Source organism: Dermacentor albipictus, chromosome 6, assembly GCF_038994185.2.
Source record: "Dermacentor albipictus isolate Rhodes 1998 colony chromosome 6, USDA_Dalb.pri_finalv2, whole genome shotgun sequence".
NCBI lineage: Eukaryota > Metazoa > Arthropoda > Arachnida > Ixodida > Ixodidae > Dermacentor > Dermacentor albipictus.
In genome coordinates, this window is record NC_091826.1 from 72567478 (window position 1) to 72590796 (window position 23319).

Consider the following 23319-nt stretch of genomic DNA (forward strand, 5'->3'; position numbering starts at 1 on the left):
TATTCACTGCCGCTTTATCAGGAAACGGAAAGAAGAGTGACTGGGTAGAATAATGAGTAGCAAAAAGGTGGTAGCACCAGCTCAAAAGTCAGGCCTGCGATCTCAGCTGCTTAGCACAAAGAAGTGGGCTATCCTGGCCGGAGCAACCACATTTTGACGTGGGTCAAATGGAAGACCGCTCGTTCACTTAATGTAGGTGCCCCTTAAGCATCTTCCGGCTGTAAGAAATAATCCGGAGCTCGCCCTAATGGAATTCCTCCCAAACCGCTGTGTGGTTTCACGAAGGTGAACTCCAAAAAAGGCCTACGACTTGTCTGCAATGAAGCCATAAATCTTCCAGTCTGAAACTGCATCGAATGGTCTCTGCGAAAACGCGTGCGTCCATGTTTGCCGTAGAGTTTGTGTCTGTGGGTTCAGTAAGCGTTATCAAATATGTCCTGGCACCTTCCTTTTCAAGAGTGCTGAATGTGCGTACCGTAAAAAAGTGCTCGGGGTCGTTAACGAGTGTTTGTATGCAGAAAATGAGTAAATGCATTTTAGCGTGCCCACTCGAAGTGGCCGTATTGCTTAGCACACTCAAATGCCTCAGTAGGATGCGAAACAGCAGTTATCAAAGTAGGCCGCCTAATCTTATTGCTGGGCCACACTTGTGCCACAAGATCGCTGTAGCATATTATTTCGGTGTGGCTCGATGACAGGTTCCTGCAGATCATGGCTCCACGGAAAAGTGTGTAGCTGGGAAAAATCTCTTTAGCTGGTTTCCTGAAATGAGATTACACTGAAAGGGTGTGGATATTGTGAAGTGTTAAATGATTAGTTGTAGCAAATAAGGAGAACAGATGGCTATTACCGCCAACATTATTAGGGCAAAGAGAACCAATTAGGCAGCAAAGAACGCTACGGAACCATGTGAAATTTTCGATCTCAAGGGAGACCACCTAATGCGATTAGTATGACGCTAGCGGGATCCGACGGTTTGCAATATGTAATGCTTTTCACGGAAACCCCTTTACGAACACAGGTGCTGTGGAACTCACTTGGAAATTCCCTGCCCTTTTCTCTCTGGCTCGGGAACAGTATATGAAACAATGTAATCTACGCTATGGGTATGAAACGTGTTCAACTTAAATAATATCTTCATGAATACCGCACCTAACGATGAACGGTCATCATTTGAGAGCCTGTGCTGAAGAGCGCGAACAAGTCGTCCGCCCACCACGCGATAACAACAATAAATTTTTTCGAGAGTTTTAAGCAGCGAAACTACGATATGATTAGGAGGCATGCCGTAGCGTTTTTGCGCATGTGTAGACAGGAGACCGCATGTAAAACACTACACTTCACATACCATTTCGTTTGCAGCACGGTGTGAGCTTAGACGACCACGGTCGGCACTTATAGCCTGGATGGGGCACTTGACATCACGGATAAGACTGAGAAATGAAACGGAATATTACGAAAATACAGCTACAAGCTAAGAAAGGCCCGAAGAAGCGGAGAATATGTTTTGGCACACAGTACCACTAGGAGATCTCACACGAAGCTATAGAGTTCTATCTTTTTTGTATTTCATTGGCATGACTATTCAGAATTTCCTTGTAGCGTTCAAGGATATCTTTGTTATTTTTCGAATTCACCACGCCCTACATGCCGCTAGGTTATTGAAGCCGCTAGGTTATTTACATGAATAAAATCAATAAGGAAGGAAGCAGAAAGATGCTGTACCCATGGCTATACGCACGGTCCTTTTCTTACCGGCGCCCAGTGTCTATACTGAGCGACATGCCTTATCGTATGCGTGATCCACAGCCAAATTCTTGCTCGCGCGACAGCTTCTTCCTGTAGTATATAACCGCTATAAATGCATATCTCGTAGCCCAAATTTTTCACTGTCGCATTATCCCTTCAACTTTTTCCTCAAAAATGAGATATCAACAGCAGCTGTCGCTTAATTTATGTACGAAGAAAAGTACACTTTAATATGCTTAGCGATTCCGTGCATGCAATGACTTCTCAATTCACGGACTTTATGACCATATTCATAGGAACTGACTATAATATCAGTGAAAATAAATCCTACATCCAAAGGAAACAGGAATACGAGATGGGAACAAGAAGGCCGGACGGCAGTGTCCCCGAACAAATTAAATTTCTGATATTATTTTGTCACTATTTTTCGGTTATGCCAATGAACTTGAACCGGTTTGGATCACCAATCTTTCGCTGCGAAAGTAAACCAGAACAGAGCCGTTCTCGGCGGACCGAAACAAAAACCAGACCAAAAGAAAAATTTGGTTTGACACTGCCTCACAGCCGTAGTAGGCGTTGACGATTTCCTAAACGTGACGCAAACTTTTCAGCGAAAATTAAAGAGCAGTGCCATACACAGAAGCTAGCTGTAATTTCGTTCTCAGCTACCTCTATGCTGGAACATTTCCTAGTGACCCCGATATTGTCGACGTCCTTCGGCGAAAAGACTCAAGCCGTTAAAAAAATGCATTTGCCTGGAATCGCTATGATAAAATACAGCATGATTTTACCTCGCTACAAACAAGGCCAAGTGAAAACCAACGACTTAAGAAAGCAAAAATCGCTCCTCGTGAGGCAACTAGCAATAGTTCAACATTCGCAATGCCACGTTTAAAATAGACCCTTAAAGCATGAATGTCGTGACAGCTGGTGCGAACATTTACCGGGAAACATAAACTTCAGTGCTTGATAGCCGCACTAGCATATGTGCACACAACACGGTGCAGTCGTGCAACCCTAGCCAGAGCAACACGGTAAAGAAGAGGCAAAGGATAGAAGCGGCAAGCGGTATTCAGAACCTAAGCAAAATGCCGTTAACGCTTATGCGGCACGGCGGACCAACCGGACCAAAACACAGGCACGTCATGATCAACTTCGTCACCTACCCGTGTAAACATCATCGCGGGCAACAAAAACCGATATGACAAAAAGAAAACTTGGCAACAAGAAGCTTCCTGTTGAAAAGCAGCGATCGGTTGCTGCCGTCACTTCTGCAGATGAGGCCCCGTACAGAATGAGTAGAACCATGTAGCCAGTTAATATTTGTAAATATGTGAGTATCGCTCCACACAACGGCTCTTTTTCGACATGCCTTGAAGCCTTGATGGGGTCCCTCAGCTTCTTCTGCATCTCACAGTTCCGAGGAACGTACACCTAGTGCACAACTTGGGCAGAATGCGAGCTATAGCCAAAGCCCTGCTAAACAAAGCCAGGGAATGAGTAGAAAAAAGCACTTTCGTCAATGCGGCGTTCGAACCCAGCAGGCGAGCGTTCACCACGGTCTGCCTGGATGGTAGAGGAAACGTCACGAATTCTTTGTCTCTATATACAACGAATCCACAGATGGCAGCACAGGTAGCCATCGCCTTGGCACTCCTGCATGGCAAGAGAACCAGAATACACAGTGACTCGAGGGCGGCAGTGACAGCCTTTGCCAAGGGCACCGTTTCCAGACAGGCCCTGACGATCCTCCGCGGCAAGGACGTTAACCCGCACACGATTTCGTTTCTCGCACACATGGGAGAAATTGACGAAGCCCCGACTAATCTCAACGAGTCGGCTCACGACGCTGAGAGAGGGCTTACATACCGCGCGGAGCTCGGGTAGCCAGGCTTGAGGTGACGTACTGCTAGTACCATGTACCACGAACTCGCTTTGAGGTTACGCACTGCTGGGACCATGTACAACGAACTCCCGAAACACATTTACTTGGCGCGTAGATCATATCCGCCTACGTAAATAAATTTATACAGACCGCAAGCTCTCACCCTGAGGCTCTTGCCCACGGGGACCTATCCCAATCCCCTATTAATAAGCAAAATATTTCCCGAAGCCTATGGCTTCGGATGGACGTGGACAAGTGCCAGCTATAGTTTCATCTTCTCAAAGGTCAGCGCCAGTTCGACCTTTGCGGCACTACATGGAACCACGCTCGTTCGCGGGAAAAGTGGGCGACAACGTCGACGAGTGGCTGATGCACTACGCAAGGGTGAGCCGCTACAACCGTTGGGATTCTGTCACTCAGCTTGAATATGTTGCACTCTTTCTGAGTGAGACAGCGCTGATGTGGTGTGAAAACCACGAAGACTCCCTAACAACGTGGGAGCACTTTGTCGAGGAAATTAAGAAGTGTTTCGGCGACACCCACGCCAAACAGAAACGCGCCGAGAGAACACTTGCTCAAAGAGCTCAAGCTCCTGGAGAAACATGCACTATATACATAGAGGAAATCCTCAAGCTGTGCAAAATCGTAAATCCGCAGATGTCCGAGGAAGACTGAGTGGGACATCTCCTCAAAAGAATTGCAGAAGATGTATACAATTTCCTCATAAGTCGGGAACATGTTGATTCCGTCTCAGATGTCGTGCGTCATTGCCGTACGTTTGAGACGTTGAAAACACGTCGCATTGTGCCAAAGTTTGGACGCCTGGCGAATGTGACAACCAGTGCCAGCGTCGATGAGAGCCCGTCTGCCAATCTTTCGTCTACTATACGGCAGATCGTGCGTGAAGAACTGCTGCGGCACCAGGAACTTGCGCGCGACGTCATACGACAACCTGACGCTTATTACCCGCATACTGTTTGTTGAGGCGTGAACCCACTATGCACCTAAGAGCGTCACATTATATATATATATATATATATATATATATATATTACAACTGACGACGGTCTGCTGCGGACCAACGTCACTTGCCCTTCACTCCTCAAGGAGGCAGGACGAGAGTCGAATGAGCTCCTGAACAACACTTTGCGATGAGGTGAAGGCGCTTTGCGTCTTCGACATTTGTATAGTGTCTAATCTCTCGCTATTGATGTATGAGAAATGACGCTACTTTCTTTTGTTGCAAATTTATTTATTTATTCATTTATTTAAAATGCACTCCGTTTGTTTTCTTACGGTACCGACCCCTTTAATAATCCATAAGGGCTTAGTATGAATAAATTAAATGAAGGAATCGAAATCGACTGTCCTTGGCATCAAAGAGGTCCGACGTAATGCTAAGGTATTTTTCTCACATTTACCGCCAGATTGCCCCTGAACGTTTTTTTTTTCTTTTTCGTGAGCTGCTCCAACGGACTGCTACTCACTCTCAGAAGAACTTACGGCAAGCCATCGCAACCGCTCCGATTTGCAAACTATGGTCACTATATAAGAAGCCTTCGATACTGTGCGATTGAAAGTTATTCTTATATAAGCAGCAACATGATAGTGTAAAGAATATCCATCGGCACTTCTACACAAGGCAAAGTGGAATAATGAAAATATAAATTGGTTGCCCTTGTGCTGAAGAATCTACGTAAAGCGTTCTCGTTTCTCGACTTGGTAAAAGGCAAATATACAAAGTGTCACATCTATCTTTTTCTACAACGCTGTGACGTCGTGATATTTTTGAAGCTGCGAACTTTACTGCGAACTTACAAAAGAAGAGGATGGGTCATTGGTGCGCACAGACAATAGGCAAAAAGCGAGGAGAAACTATAAAAGCGAAAAAATTGGCTGCAGCATTGTAGAAGCGACTCTAGCCTCTTAGGGGCTGCGCCTATCTACGTCGAATTACGTAGTAGAGAGCAGGCAAAAGAAGAACCAGCCTTAACGAAAGGACTTGTTGTCGGATTCCGCGAAGTTGCATATTCATAATTTATATGTGTCTCCCTGCTCTTCTTTGGAGAGGTGTGACAGTAATGCGGCAAAGCGATGCCAATTAAGATAAATTAACACGCATGGAAAATTCTACCACGCAAGACATCTCCCGACAAAATTAGCGAGATTAACTTGACCGGCTATATGCTACATAGTGCTATATGCAAATTGTTTTCTATGCAGAGCAAGCCACTTAACTTCACTTGAGTGCTCCTGTGTGCGCAACATCCAGAACATTTATCTTGAGTATCTAGAGTGGCTGAAGTATGCGGCACAAGGGCATTAGCTTTCACCTCGGACTGCGTATCTACTCCATCTTTTTCTGGGGTTCACTCTTACGATAAAACCGCAATGAAAACCGACGCAGGCCTCGAGGCTGTAACCACGTTCACCTGTTTATGCGTACTCTACGAGTGCGCACAACAGGTTCTCGTACACAGCAGGTATTTGTACCTGCTGGAAAACATAACCCTGCTCAACACTGATTTTCCTGTATAGAGTTTCGTCCTTTTACCAAAACAAATTCTTCTGATCATCAACCCTGCTGCAGACCATAGCATATTCAGTAAGAACTTTAACCACGCGCAATTACTTGTCAGCCCATGACAGAAAAGCTGCGAGCATTAGGTTTTTGATCGCCACGGTAGTGTATCTTGATTAATAAGAAAATAGTTTTCTTTTATTTTATCTCGCAGTTTTCGTAATGCTGTCACATTTTCGAATTCTTTGTTCTTGCGGTAGTTAGTTGCCATAGTACCCAGCTTTTATGCGAGAGAGTCCTGAAGGCCTGCTGAGCTCAAGGAAATTTTATACTATTTTACTGAAAAATAACTACTTCTATCATTAAGGGGAAACTACCGTTTATCAACTCGTCTTTCTGCGTCCGGTACTTGTAATGTCGGACAGGGCAACGTGTGGATTTTGAACTTTTTCCTTCTTGTAGCAACGGCTTCTTGAAGCATGTGTCTCTACCCAGACGAAAACGTCATACTGCTGTCAGGTTCTCTGGTAACCCCATCTGCTCTTTCTTAAGAAGCCCATGACCTTTCAAAACAGGTTTTATAGAGATGTGACAGGTCTGAATCCTTCAGACAAGACTGACGCGACGTTCATGTGTAACCTCGCTATGACTCTACCAAGATGCTCCTTAGTTACTCTGCTTATTTTTATATTTTTCCATACTGGTAACTGCGGGAATACTGAACGTGGCAGACAGAGTGCAGATGGCAACTGCGAAGTTCAAAAGTAAGTACCAATTTAAAAATGCATAATCAATGTGCGAGCGCACGGCAAACAAGAAGTTGAGCTTAGAACATGAACATTCATTGACGGTTCAGTAATTCTAAGGCGGCGAATGTTGCTCATGTGCTCTAGTTACAGCCGTTATCCTAAGAATAGAATAGGCATTAGACGTTCCAGCACATTTTCAGCGCGAGAAGAACAAAACATTCATAAGGAATTCAAACGCAGAATATGGTAGCCTTAAGAAGGCATTAAATTGTTCACGCTTTCTTTTATTTTATACGAACGGGGATTGTGGTGAAACACATTTACAACGTGGCGTAATTTTTACAAGAAAGCAATGATAGAATCCCAAAGAGAAAATAAACACAGTACGGAAAACCGGTCTCTGAGCTGCGAAAGCTTCCCCACATGGGCGAATAAGATTTTTTTCAGTACATTTTTTAGCCAAATTACGGCTGTAAATGCCAAATCAACATATCCATTCCCAGCAGTGGACCTTTCTTGGACTGGCCCGGCCTTATCTGCCGGTAGCTGCGCGGCAAGGCGCTGCTGTCAGTTATTGAAAATGGTGACTGTGTTTTACACGTCCACGGTGTACGAGCAATGAAGTGTGATTCGTTTTCTATGGAGCGAAGGACAAACAGCCATCGAAATTCACAGATAAATGTAGCCCATGTATAAGGAAAGGTGTCTCGCTTTGAGAAGGGTGAGCTGGTGCTTTTGTGAATTCGCAAAAGGCTGTAAAAACAATAAAGGAGTCCAACGGTGGTTACACAGTATGCCGGACATATTCTACCACAGGGGCATCTCAAATTTAGTGCTGCAAAGGAACAAATGCCTGAGCCAGTGCGGCAACTATGTGGAAAAATAGTGTAAGGTCTGCAGAATAGTACGTAGACTTGTATTAACTTGTGTGTACCTTAGTTTGGCTAATAAAATATAGGGTCAAATATTTTCTGATTCGCTTAGTCCTCTGTGTGCTCTTGAGGATGAAACAAAAAAGGTGACTCAATTGTGCGTCTAGGAATCCCATATAAAAAACCCTAAACGAATGAGACACAAATAGACAAGGCGGAGCCACCTGGCGAGAAACGTAAGAGACACTGATGCACTGCTGTGACGTGACATGCTGTTTAACCTAACTCCCTCATGTAACCTCCTAACGTAATTTTTAGTCTAGGAATTTATTGCTTGCAAGGCAATGTGTGTGCTTTTTTAATATTTGCGCACTGTATAACGATTTTACAGCCATCTCCTTTCGAAGCTCCGCCATAATTACCGCGAAGTTTAATATCGTCGACAAGATGACGGCGAAGCTATTGTTAGTGAGAAAAGACAACGAAGAAAGGGCTTCGCTCGAATCCCTGTCTCGTGCTGCTTCTGTCAATTAGACGCAGCGGTCGCGTCTTGTGGGTCGTGGCATTAAGGGAACTCGCGTAACTCAGATAAGCCGTAACAAAGTCAAATCATTACAGTTGGTTTGAGACAGCAAGAGAGCTCGTTCGTCGCAGACTTGTACAAGGTACTTCAAAAATGCATTTAAGATGAGTTACTTAGTATAGCGCGAAGATGCACTCGAGTAGGGTACAAAATACTCAATTCTGAAAAGTATTTTACCTGGGTAATAAATTTAAGAAAATATTTTGGGGTTTTAAGTGTCGAAACCACTATTTCATTATGAGGCAAGTCGTATAGTGCGAGACCCTGGATTACTTTGACCACTTGGGGTTTTTTAATGTCCTCCCACTGTACGGTATAGTGTTCCAAGTACTTAGAAAACGTATTTCGTTACTTTAAAGATACTCTCAAGATAGACTTTCTTGTGAAGTTCGACAGTACAGTGTCCTGCCAGGAAGCTGTATTGGTGCTCAAGATGAAATGCTTTTCGACGTTTTCACCAGAGGCTTGCCCCTGTTCTTAAATACACGACTCCTCATGCTGAAAGGTCTTTCTACAGATGGTCTCGACGGGAAGACGACATTATGTCGCAGGAAGAGTTCATGAAGCTCAGAGTTCTTCAAAGCAGCTGTCACTTCCTTTGACTTAAGTTTAGACATCTACGCAGACAAATCATGGGCAGCTTAAAGTCTATTTACTTCTACAGATGTCTCTTGCCTTGTATTCAAGATGGTTTGTTTGTCTCAGTTCTTGACTCCACCTCGTTCTTTGCACTGCAACCGACAAAAGCTGGTAGTCAAAGATTCGAACACATTTCCGCGACACCCATAAGCACTGCTGGTGACACCGAGCCTACTGCAAAATACTGAGCCTCAAATTTCTACAATCTAAGATGATTACTGTCCTGTGCAGCCTGATTTCGCGATTATAAAGGTAACTGTACAAAGAGCATTTGGCGGAGGCAGCTTAATGACCACCACAGGATAGCTTCGGGCAGCTTAAGCATCACTAGTCTGCTACCCACCGAATTGTGCCTCTACTACCACTGTGATCTTGGCAGACATTCAAAATAAAACTGATTGTTTTCTCTCCTTCTCACGGCGACACTCTCTCGGCCTCCCATATTCCACAGCCGGAGCCAGACACTGCACATTACTGCCGCCATTCTCACGTGACGTACGCGAGTTTAGTTTAGAACTGAGAATGCCCGTGCAACACGCAGTCTCTAAACATTCACACCGCACGATCCAGCTTCGGGGGCGAAATTGCAGCTGCCTGGTGGTCACAGCTGCCTGTGCACTATGCTGAGCTAACACCACCACGTTGCTATTTATCTCCGTCAGCCACAGTCTGCTCTCTTGGAACGCACAACGACTCCTTATTTCTACTAGCGGCCACGGAAGGCACACTTGGTACCAAATCTCATGCCCACCACGAGGCAGGCGCCTCGGTAGCAGCAGATTTTTACATGTGCGCTACCAAAGGGAAAATATAAGCATGCACAAGTTTCAGGAAGATACAATGCGGAAAAAAAAACTAGAATGCAGTTAAGGAAAAGGAGATGGGATGCAGACACACGGTGTGGTTGAATCTTCATGGAACCATCCCGCGCGTATGCTCCGCGAGAGATCAGACCACTTGGTGAAACACGTTTGTGTGCAGATGATTGTGTTGAACAAACGAATTGTGCCTGTTGCAACTAGGTGGTACGGCCTTGTTCTCCTTTACTAAACGGATTCCGTTTTCCTTCTAAGTATATGAAATACTGAGTACAATTAAGATACTATGAAGTATATTTAAGTTACAGAATATACTTCGCTATAAAAGTATTTCCAATAGACCGGAATTCCATGAAAAGTATTTAAGATAGAGAAATTTTAGCAGAGTGTATAAAATATGCACAATTGTGTCTCATCACCTTGTGCTTTTCTTCTTCCTTCCTTTCTTGCTTTCTTTCTTTAATGGCCCATTCATGCCGCGCAGTCTCCTCCAGCCGTCTTTTTCTGGACGTCCCCCCATCTCTCGTCATTATCTTTCTGCTGTTTTCATCCTGACTGCTTATTTATCATTTACTGATGATTTGGTTCGCGTGACACCTTGACGGGATCTCTTAGCGGTCTTAATTAGGATCAATTTACCACTATACGTAAATAATTCGCTGTATTTAATGGAAAGGACGCTGCACACCTTCGAGGACTAAGCAATGCGGTCAACAGGAGCCTAAGAATAATTTGTTTTTTAATAGTTCTCACATTTACATAATGCTTTTTGACTAATGTTCATTAGTGGGTAAGTGCCTATGACTTCGAACAGGAACCACTCGTATCATTTCTCATTTAGCTTTCAGTTGAGGTCCGACGTTATCGGGAACGACATGGGTAAGCTGGAGAGTCAAAGCGATGCTACTTACTCAGCCCAGAAAGCCAAATAAAATTATTGAAGAGCATTTTCGGTTACCACTGGAGCGGCACAGCATTTAGCGAAATAGTATGCAGAGCGTAGCGTTGTTTAATGCAATGGTTTTTTTTTGCGTTGCGTAAGCATTTTGCCGTAGGTAGTTTGCTAATTGGTTCCGGTAACGCCTCGTTTTGAGTCTCGTAACAAAAAGTAGGCGTCCGATCGTAAAATTGAGCCTTCGTCCCTCAGCAAACAGTTCGATGATCTAGCCATTAAGCCGCGATATATTTTCCCCCTTTAGTAAATTTAAGATTAGAAATTTTAAACAGCTCAAACAAATTGAAAATCCCGGAGATCAAATGTCGCGTTAAAATCTAAATCACACGCAGCTTGTACGAGTTACAGAGGTAGCAGTGGTAGCGGATGACGAGCGAACGGTCTTGCTGCCTTTATCTCCGAGAGCTTACGGTCTCACGAAGACTACGACGACGTAGAAGCCTGTCTAGGTATTAATGGTAGTGACATATCTATTGGCACAAAAAGAACGAAATACATCTATATACATGTATGGCTTCTATTTCTTTTACGTGACAGCGATTTTTCGCATACCAAGTAGGATATACCAAGCAGTTCGAGTTATAACGAGTGTTTCTACAGAGATGCATTAACCAATATTTAAAAAACATCCGTTTTGAAATAAAAGAAGGGTTCCTCTTGAAGCATGCCGTCAGCGGTGGCGAACGTCAGATGACGGGGGATGCATGGTAATCAGTCGCTAATTAACAAAAAACACGTCAGTTTCCTTTTAAACGTTTTCTGTCGGCGGGCTCACCGTAATTGGCAAATTGAAGCGAGCGCTCCGTAGATGCCACGTCAACATTTAGGTCTAGCAAAATGTGATGGCCTGCGTATTTGTGGCACGACGAAATTCGGCTGTCGGAGCTCGCGAAAACGAAACTAGGAAGCTGCAGCGAGCGCAAAACTGCGGCAGCGGGGAGACCGGAGCGCCGGCGCACTGGTTGCCCGCTGCTGCTTGGAGACGGAAGTATAACGTCGACTTGAGGGGCGACGTTGTGCTTGGTATGGCTACTACGGAGACCTCGCTTCAATTCGCCAATTACGATGAGCCCGCTGGAAAATAAACGATTAAAAGGTAATCACAATTTTGGGGAATTTGCGACTAATTTCCACGCATCAACCGTCACCTCGTGTTCGCCACCACTGATGGCATGTCACCGAAGGAATCGTTCTTTTATTTCAAAACGTCCGTTTTTAATTATTACTTGCAATCTTCGTACGAAGGCACTGTGTATTAGTCGAGGAACGTTTCTCACATGTGTGCTTAGTTGTACCAGACCAGCAAATCGTAGGAACAGAATGCTTTGTTTTAAAAGACTGCATCTAATTGCTTTGCAGACAGTGCACTTTTTATTTCATTCTAGTACAATGTCCTAGAAGCAGAAGTTTTTATTTTTCTTAATATGTTCCTTTTCCGACGCTTAGCTTCTGCAATGTATTGATTATAACAGTAAAATATATACTTTCAAATGCTCTTTTGCTTTCAGAAATTATCGACAAACTTGAGAGCCCATCATCGCTCGTGAGAGAACACAGGTTTTAATAAGGTATAGGCAAACAAATTTTCTATCACGCGAGGCAACATAAGCGCAGACGCAGTGGAATAATCTGTAAAACAGGTGCGCAGGTCTTATTTGAATTAACGCTCTTCCTAGCTCCGAACAGCCTTCAGACGCCTTCGTTGTTGAAGGATAGCCACAACAATGTCATGACCAGAGAACGCGACGGAAAGTTCTATGAGGGATCATGACAATGTCCGAAGCGTTCTTTTTTTGTCAGAACAGCATATAAGCACGTTTAGTGACGCAGAAGACAGACGTCAGTTTCTCCATAACCTTTGGAAGCGTGTCCAACTCTTGAAACAAGCGGTCTAGGTAATAACAGTTTGCCCTTTTGGCTTGCTGTAGTATCCTCAGACACGTGGTCACTGCCTTTTCTCATGACATTTTCCCGCAATATGCGATTCTTGGTGACATTTTTGCGAAAGTTCACCTCTGTACCCATTGTGTCACAAAAGAATCAATCAATCAATCAATCAATCAATCAATCAATCAATTTTTATCCGGTTTCATTTACAAAACGAACGCTGGGACAAAGACTAATGGCTGCCGGTTAGTGCATACAGAAGATTCTTGCTCTAATCCATGGCAACGAAAAGAAGGAGTACACGTACATTAGACCTAGCCTGTCTGCACTTCAGACTGCATGAAGTTAACAATTAAGATTTAACATATGCGTGAATAGGAAGATATGCGCAACAGAAATTCTTAGTTAATTTCTTATGGCAAACATTAGGAGCATAGTATATAACCGTTCTTAGAAACACATATAAAGAACACAGACAACAAATAGAGCTGATAGGCATGAACACCATGGTAGGCGCCAACGTGTTACGAATTGTAACAATCATGCCATTCTTGAAGTAATGGAAACGTGTACATGCCTGCATATTCAGGTTTGGTAGCATGTCGGACAGATGAACGCATCATAAAAGCAAGTCGCGACGTCTAATAGTTTCCGCAGAAAAGAATGCGTTCGTTTAAAAAAAAATTGCCTCTTAGCACTGTCTTTGATGCTAAGACACTGGTGTCTTGGTGCACTGTCTTGGTGCACCACCAAGCTTGAATTTATTCAGTAAGGCGGCAACGCGAATATTTAAAAGACTACATCCACAAGGGGTGTGCGTGAGTGGTAATACTAAGTTATTTCTTTCCTAGTATTGTATACAGCTTCTCTAGGCTTTGAAACGGTAATTAATGTCAGGCAGTCTGTATGGTTATGCTTGAAACCTTTCTTGTATTTGAGGGCAAGATGAACTTCATACAATTCTTGAAAACTAATGATATTAAACGTAGAAAACATTTAAGACATATGGGCTTCGAATTAAATATCGTGATAATTTGACGAACGACTTTTGTTTTTCTTTTTTTTATGGCATAAAGCTAACTTACCGATGTCGGTCTCAGACGTGCCATCCCGCCGAAGTAGCAGTGTCATAGGTGGGAGGAAAATAGTTTATCTCACCTGGTTTCATTATTTATGGCTTCTTTTACGGAATACACCACATCTTAAAATTCACCTGCATTAGACCACACAATTTGAGTTGTTCAGCTGGATTACATGAGGAGGCGCCAATTACTACCACGAGAAATCGAACTGCATAATTGAAAACATAAAAAATTAAACAAGCATGTTTTAACCAACTGCTCTAAGATACATAATATAATGTACTAATAATGCCCAGTGAGTACTCAAGCTGTACTCGAGGCGTATACTTTTGGAACAACTTCCGAAGTTGCGGTCAGTTTCGAGATATTGATTCTGAAAATGTGTGAAACTGTACCATGGCGTTCCAGCTTTCTTTTTTCTGCTTAAGTGCATAATGGTGATGATAAAAAAAAATATTTTAATAATGGTTGTCTCGAATGCCTGTTATGTGGAGGAAGAAGGACGGGGGCAGGGGGCGTATTCACAGCCGTCTGAGGAGCTCGGCGTCTTAGCGAAAACCAAGAGCGAGATCAAAATTGTCCTCTCTGAGTAAACCAGTGTCGTGTTCAAAACGGTAACTAAAACAACAGCGCATTTTTACACCAAATATACGCGCAATTATTCAAGCCAGTGCCAACCTCAGCATTGCTATCCCGCGAATATCTATTTTAACCTCGCTGTCCTCGTCATTCTTTAGTGGTCAATGCGTCGTGTAGTAAATACCAACAAGGTCATATTCAAGTTCTTCACCCGCTACAATATGCAAATTATGATATGTGACGCAAAGAACTAAGTTGAAAACATAATTTGGGAACTTTTGTTAATTATTCAATCATGCAAATTGATTGGTAGCGCAAGTACATGTCCGTGTCTGAGAGCGATCAAGTATAAGTTATAATTTCGTTATCTGCTGCAGGCAATATTGAAAATTTTGTACATCCTAAAATATCCCCTGGTAAAAAATATATTCGACATTCCAGCTTTTCTTCGGGTCTACAAGGTAAATCACATGGCTCGACTGAACGAGTAGCAATAACTTTAACATCAGTATGATCACTCCACATTAAATTTCGTATAATTATCATGCCAAAAGTTTTGACATTCAAAACTATTCCAATAGTGTGTATTGCAATTTCCTACTTAACTTCTCCACAGTGGGTATTCGTGGTGGGGCCACGATGAGAGCTTTTGTTCATAAGTTATTTATTTTAGGAGAATTACCATTTCCATTCAGTCCATTGCTTCCAGCTGTCATTAGGTAATGACCCGAGATTACTGTTATCGCGAAGTTGAGCGGAAAGGGTAGTGGCGTGTGCAAGAATGATGAAATTCGCGTGCTCAAAAATGTGCAGAATTTCGGCAATGCAATCTTTCCATAAATAATATCAGTCCAGGTATCCCGGATAACGGGACGCTTCGTGTAATTTTCTGAAGACGCGATTCTTCTGATGCATTTGGAACACGCTGTTTTCTGTAAATAAAATAGGACCATAAAAGCCCTAAGAAAATGACGCGAAACTAAAAGCTCATGCGAGTACTCCCCTGGGAGTTGACTAAGTATGTGTAAGCATTCTGCGACTTGCTCATCTCTATGCAGCCCAGTGTCATTACCAATGTTATGAAGCTTGATCCGGCCAGTATAAAGCTTATCAACAAAATATCGCGAAACTAAAAGCTCACGTAAGTACTCCTCTGGGAGTTGACTAAGTATGCGTAAGCATACTTCAACTAGCTCATCTCTATGCAGCCCAGTGTCATCACCAATGTTATGAAACTTGATCCGGCCAGTATAAAGCATATCAACCCTTACCTGTCCTCATCAACCTTATCGGACACAATCCGACCCTTATCAACTCGTATCGATCCTTATCAACCTTGTCAGATTTTATCCGACACTTATCAATCATTATTTGTGCTTGTTAAGTTTATCAAAACTGATCCGACCAATATAGGCCCTTATCGCTCTTTAGCAAAGTACCCATCCGCGTCGAACCACTGTCACGTGATGAGACCCATATGACACCTATTTACTCCTTACCATCCTCTCATCGAGTCATCGACTGCTTACGTGTCTGTGTTGCGCGAGCGAAAGCGCATGAGGCCTGATAGATCGGTGGCATTTCGGTGGGTGAAGGAGCGCCCGAGCGTAAGGCGCATCCCGCGACCAACGAAACGTAACGGGAATGTGGCATGTTTGGCATTAAATTTTCGCAATAGGAATTTCACTGATGCCGACAATGCACGAAGTCGGCTCTATATGCGAGTCTAAAGGTGGCTTTTATTCCACCATCACCAAGAAGAGAGAGAGAGGTCATACGGGAAAGACAGGGAGGTTAACCAGGCTGAGTCCGGTAGCCTAGCCTGCACTTCGAAAGCGAGAGAGAGGAACCACCATCACCGAATATTTCAACATAGCCTTCATATAAACAACGTTTTATACATAATTTCCTTTATAGTGATTCGTCTTTCATTACGGACATGTCACCTCGCTGGGTAGGCAATGAAATGCTTACGCATTTGAAAACACTAGTTGTGCGAGTAAATTTAGTTGATTCAGCCTGTTAAATGCATAGGCCTCCAAATCTTTATTTCTAATTCTCTATTTTCAAAGCCATCTGGCATTGAGTTCCTTGAATTAGTAGAGCCAACTAGATGTATCCGCATTTCTTCTTGCATTTGCTGCCGGCACGCTGGAGAAAAAGGCGTGGGCATTAGCGCTTGTCCAGTTGTTTCGTAGCAGCCCTTACCCCGTCTTCGTGACCACACCTCGTACGAATATTTTGTGCCGTTTTCAGAAAAAACTTGGCTCACCCAAACTTAGTTGGCATTCAAGAAGGATAACCTGAATTGCCTTGTTGATAGTAGAATTGGAAACTGATACTTCTTGCGCAAGACGTGAAACACAAAATACAAAAAACATGAAGACAGCACTCACGCTTCCACTGCTCAGGCATAGTAAACCTACTACGCCCACAATATGTTCTGCTCAGCGGGTATGAAATGTTTATAACAATAAGACACTTTCATTGCTCAAGCATCCTGAACCTACTACGTCCGCAAGATGTTCTGATCAGCGAGAATGAAACGTTTATAACAATATGACACTTTCATCGCTCAAGCATCCTGAACCTACTACGTCCACAAGATGTTCTGATCAGCGAGAAGCAATGTTTATAACAATATGACACTTTCATCGATCAAGCATCCTGAACCTACTGTGTCCACAAGATATTCTGCTCAGCGAGAGTGAAATGTTTACAACAATAAGACACTTTCATTGCTCAAGCGTCCTGAACCTACTACGTCGGCAAATTGTTCTGCTGAGCGAGAGCGAAATGCTTATAACAATATGGCACTTTCATCGCTCAAGCATCCTGAACCTACTACGTAGGCAAATTGTTCTGCTGAGCGAGAACGAAATGTTTATAACAATATGACACTTTCACCGATCAAGCTTCCTGAACTTACTGCGTCCGCAAGATGTTCTGTTCGGCGAGAATGAAATGTTTATAACAATAAGACACTTTCATTGCTCAAGCATCCTGAACCTACTCCGTCGGTAAATCGTTCTGCTGAGTGAGAGCGAAATGCTTATAACAATATGACACTTTCATCGCGCAAGCATCCTGAACTTACTACGTCGGCAAATTGTTCTGCTGAGCGAGAACGAAATGTTTATACCAATATGACACTTTCACCGATCAAGCATCCTGAACCTAGTGCGTCCGCAAGATGTTCTGTTCGGCGAGAACGAAATGTTTATAACAATAAGACACTTTCATTGCTCGAGCATCCTGAACCTAATACGTCGGCAAATTGTTCTGCTGAGCGAGAGCGAAATGCTTATAACATTATGACACTTTCATGGCTCAAGCATCCTGAACCTACTACGTCGGCAAATTGTTCTGCTGAGCGAGAACGAAATGTTTATAACAATATGACACTTTCACCGATCAAGCATCCTGAACCTACTGCGTCCGCAAGATGTTCTGTTCGGCGAGAACGAAATGTTTATAACAATGAGACACTTTCATTGCTCAAGCATCATGAAGCTACTACGTTGGCAAATTGTTCTGCTGAGCGAGAGCGATATGCTTATAATACTATGACACTTTCACCGATCAAGCATCCTGAACCTACTGCGTCCGCAAGATGTTCTGTTCGGCGAGAACGAAATGTTTATAACAATAAGACACTTTCATTGCTCAAGCATCCTGAACATACTACGTCGGCAAATTGTTCTGCTGAGCGAGAATGAAATGTTAATAACAATATGACACTGTCATTGCTCAAAGATCCTAAGCATACTACGTCCGCAAGATGTTCTGATCAGCGAGAATGAAACGTTTATAACAATATGACACTTTCGCCGATCAAGCATCCTGAACCTACTGCGTCCGCAACATGTTCTGATGAGCGAGAACGAAATGTTTATAACACTATGACACTTTCACCGATCAAACATCCTGAACCTACTGCGTCCGCAAATTGTTCTGCTGAGCGAGAACGAAATGCTTATAACAATATGACAATTTCATCGCTCAAGCATCCTGAACCTACTACGTCGGCAAATTGTTCTGCTGAGCGAGCGCGAAATGTTTATAACAATATGACACTTTCATCGCTCAAGCATCCTGAACCTACTACGTCCACAAGATGTTCTGATCAGCGAGAATGAAATATCTATACCAATATGACACTTTCATCGCTGAAACATCCTGAGCCTACTACGTCCGCAAGATGTTCTGATCAACAAGAACGAATTGTTTATAACAATATAACACTTTCATCGCTCAAGCATCCTGAACCTACTACGTCCGCAAGATTTTCTGCTCAGCGAGAACGAAACGTTTACAGCAATATGACACTTTCATCACTCAAGCATCCTGAACCTACTACGTCCACAAGATATTCAGATCAGCGAGAATGAACTGTCTTTACCAATATGACACTTTCGTTGCTCAAACATCCTGAACCTACTACGTCCGCAAGATGTTCTCATCAGCGAGAACGAAATGTTCATAACAATATGACACTTTCATCACTAAAGCATCCTGAACCTACTACGTCCACAGTATGTTCTGATCAGCGAGAATGAAATATCTATACCAATATGACACTTTCATCGCTCAAACATCCTGAACCTACTACGTCCGCAAGATGTTCTGATCAACAAGAACGAAATGTTTATAACAACATAACACTTTCATCGCTCAAGCATCCTGAATCTACTACGTCCGCAAGATTTTCTGCTCAGCGAGAACGAAACGTTTATAACAATATGACACTTGTTTAGAAGTTTATAGTTTAGAAGTTTATAACTCGAAGGACCGCTCAGCGCTGTTCAACTGTGCATTAATGCTTTGATTTTAAGCGCTCATTTTATATACTCCTGGTGTGGCACCACTTCTTCCCCATTGGCTGTGCTGTCACGTGTGCAATGACGCACGCACTACGCACAACTTTTGTCAACGAGAATCGTGGAGCCACGGTGGCGTTGGGATGCATGCTCGTCTCACACCTACACAGAAATTTACCCGCTATTTATTTCAAACCCATTAATTTACTTTCTTTACAGGAACTTTTCTGAGGAATATTTTTGTTGTCAATCCGAGCATTTTGTGAGGAGTTCTTACTTTCGGTGCCCTCAGTCTTTTTGGCGCCATCTTTCGCTCATGGTGACTACAAGGTCGATACAAATAGGTCGCGAAGCATTGGGCGAAAAGCCGTTCAGAAGAAATTGTCCCGGATATCAGCAAGGGTGGTCATAAAAGCAGTGGTTTAAGAAAGACTATGTGAGGAGGGAACAAACATAGGGAAGACATGGCGTTCTTCCCCTAAAACGAGCCACAGTTGGATTAACCAGCACCCTACACCGAAAGATTTCGTAATCCTTTAAAGAAAGCACATTGACCCAATTCCCCAAAACATGCACCCCATGTACCTTCCCGGACGACGCACAGCAAGGGTAAAGACAGTTCACAAACAATTTTGCATGGGACCGGGCGTATATTATACGGATGCCAGTCGAACCAGTTCAGACACCTTCACCATAGTCTCTACATGTCAGAACAACATAACAACGGCATCCTTCAAAACCACGTCGGCGTTCGTGGCAGAGGCTGCAGCCATCACCTTCGTCATTCAGGACGCCGAGCGTCAAACCAATTCGGCTGTCATATTATCCGACTCACAAGCGGCTTGCCGCCTGCTCCTAAATCGAAAGGCACCCCAATCAATAATAAAAATATTAGGTTATCAACTAGAAGGGCACCACACTATTATATGGTGTACGGCGCGCGAGGGACTGACCGGGAACGCGAGGGCAGACCGTATTGCTCAGGGATTAAACGTCCGAGCAACGGCATGGCTAAGTGACGACCTTCCACCGAATTATTGTGACATCCGCCTACAGTAAAGGCAGGAACGAAGACGTTTTGGGCATGCTACCTATAATTTAAGCAGCCAACAGGAGAGGGACTTGCTTCGTAATCAGACGAATACATGTCCCAACCTGCGCCACCTCCACTGATTAGACACGACGAGGTTCACTGACGAGTGCCCATGGTCCACAGACACACCCACACTTAAATACATCGCATGGGAGCGCCCTAGGAGGCCTGCGCACATAGACAGCCCCATAATGCACCGACATCTACTCATGCGCAATAGACACGGGGAGGCGTGGCTTGCGTACGAGGGTCGGAAGAGTCAATTGGCTCTTCTGGACTAAGCCCAGCAAGCCGCTTGTGACAGTGGGGCTCTGGTATAGGGGTCCCAACCATCATGCCTTATTTTATTTATTTTGAATAAAGTTTTCACTCGCTCATTCACTCACTCAAGGAAAGTATACCTTGCGCAGGGGTACGATTTCGACAGCCGTACGGCTGACCATATACTGCATTGCTTTCCGCACTGAAAGCTAGAGACGCCCATAAAGCCTAATGGTGGGCCACCAAAACAAATTTTGCGCTTTTGAGAACAAAGTGGCTTCACTTCTGTTTTTAACGGATAAGGCGTCACTATAATTTTTTTTTCTTCCGAAGTATTCCCTCCTCACACATATGGCGCTAGGCAACATGAGCCACCAATGAACCGTCATGTTTTCAACGTACGGGCTTCTATGGAAACTTCGCTACCAGGTATACTTATCTTGCGGACTATGCGTAGGCGTTTTCGCGTAATGGGGCACATATAGCTTTTGCATCAAAGGCATAGAGAAAGAAATGCATCAAGAGGGGACACTCTTCAAAAACAGGCAACAGGAAACACGTCACGCCTAGTTTCAACTGCATCCGTTAGTTGACGCAAGCATCAGAAAAAAACAATGTGAAATGAACTTCCAGACAACGTTTTATTGGCGCGAGGCAGCACGCAAGGTAATTGCTGTACATTGTCCAACTTACACAAAATTTGCATAGATCAGCTAATTGGATTCGCTTATCTACCAGACCTGAAGCGGTTTCACGTGTTTGAAACGACCATGTTATCCATCAAGATCGGCCGCTGTGTTGCTGGTTTCAAGATGAAACCCTGAACGTCTAGGTATCTTTTATAAATGATTCTAGTCTCACTGCTCAGCCAAAGGCAACGTTTTAGCTTCAAACAACTAACTTTTTTTTCTAATTAGCCTAGCGTTTGCATTAGGCGACTAAAGTGATTAAGCTGTGCGCAGACTCCAGCTGGTTGAATTCTCTTTCAGCGTTGGAGAGCAGGTGCACTGCATTTTTGTGGGTGGCGCTTCTCTGCAATTCTTAGGTTGTCGCCGACTGTAGGCGACAAGAACAAGTGCCCTGGTGGCTACCAGGCGTCTTACAACGCTGCTGTGAAGAGGCGCGTCGCCGGTGACGTTGCAGACGTCGCAGCTCGATGGCAAAGGGTATAGAACCAACGGGAAACCGTCGACGTTAGTCAGCACCTATTTAAATATTAGATAGCGTTAGCTTGACGTTTACTGCCCGTTGAGATCAGAGCAGTGCATACAGGCAGCAGCTCAGCAGGAACACTCACGTGCTTATCGTGCGCATGCGCACTACGCTCGTTCTTCCAGCTGTTAAAGGGAGAACGCTGCCATGGCTCCGGCACCGAGGCAATTGAGCGTAGCGGGAAGGGCGCGTCAATTCGGCACTTTTGCAGCCAAACGCACTCCGCGTCTCGAAAAGCCCTCCGGCCATGTAGGAAACTCTATGCCTCCGGCCATCGCCGCGCCTGCGCTGTCGAGGGCCGGTGCGCACGACAACGGTAGTGGCCGCAGCATACACAGTGTCAATTCACGGCGAGTAGTTTCATCGAAACTGAAAATAATGTTCTCTCATGGCCACTGAATACTGAAAAAAAGAAAAAGGATGCGAGAAGAACACTTTTTATGAGTTGGACGTCCAAGTGAACGAGTGAACGCCAATCCAGTTTTGCTGCGGGTAGGTTACCGTGTTCTACAATTAAATTGGTGCGGGTTATTTTCTGCGCTTTTTTTTTGCAGCTTCTACATTTGCACCGTTCTACGTGTCGCGCAATTTAAGCGTATCGAATTCTAAAACAGGGGCAACGCGCATGCACACTTGCTGCTACGACTGAATGCGGCGCCTGATGAAGAACTTGGCCCGCACATGCAAGCCTTGACGCAGCAGAGCGGGCGAAACGGATCCCTTGCTGTCCCGATAGCGCATCACGACTTGCGTGAAGGCCGAGAGCATCGCAGCGTCGTGCATCTGCGCTTTCGCTCGTTTTGCTGCGTTCTTCCGCTCCCTTACTTCGTCCACGGTGTACTGGCGTGGAATACCACGTTTCGCTACTGTCGAGGTTGCGGTCACCCACGATGTAGATGCTTAAGACTCCAGAGCGGTACGTGCTGCCCGAGCCAGGAAACAGCAGTCTGTGGTGCCAACGCCGTATGCATCCAACGTCCTGCGCGACGACAGACCGAGGAAGCAGCAGCGGCAACCAAGGCCGCCGGCTGGCGCGCGCAGAAGCCTGTGGGGATGAGAGAGAGACACGTTGCGGCAATGCCCTTTCCCCTCACGCAACAGCTCGCGCGCTATCGCGGCATAAGGTGTTCCGTTTCTCCCGCTCTACTTCGTCGAGGTATGCTTGTGACGTGGCGTAGCAGCGAATGAGAATTTTACAGTGAAGTTGTATACCTCTACCGTCCAAGGAAATTGTCGTGTTGTAAGCAAAAACTCCCCATACGTGAGCCGATCCCGGAGATAGTGCAATGCCGGCCCGACCCGCGACGGAGGTGAAGCAGGCGTTAAGCACGCCTTGAACGTGGGCCAATCCCGAAGGTAGTGCAGTGCCGGGCCGAACCGCGGTGGAGGTGCAGTTCGATATTAAGGGGCCCACATACACAGCTCCGCTGGTCATCCTTCTTCACAGAGTGGAAGGGCACTGAGTTTTTTATGCGAAGCATATTACGAGGGCTCAACCCAGCTCCTCAGGCGCGGCGGTGACCATGAAATCACGTGACACCGTGACGTCACGACAGAGGAGAAGTGGCTTTGGCTCAACTCTTGCAAGACGGGCTGGGTGGGAATCGAACCAGG

The 23319-nt window shown here is 44.5% G+C and overlaps 1 protein-coding gene across 1 annotated transcript in view; it reads left to right on the forward strand.

Annotated features, from left to right (window-relative positions):
• The first annotated feature begins 6777 nt into the window (after positions 1–6777).
• LOC139061183 (venom serine carboxypeptidase-like) overlaps positions 6778–23319 on the forward strand; it is a 36216-nt gene continuing 19674 nt past the window's right edge. The window contains exon 1 of the mRNA XM_070540835.1: positions 6778–6919. Coding sequence (XP_070396936.1) covers positions 6786–6919 — 134 coding nt within the window. The 5' untranslated portion in view covers positions 6778–6785. The remainder of the gene's footprint in view (positions 6920–23319) is intronic.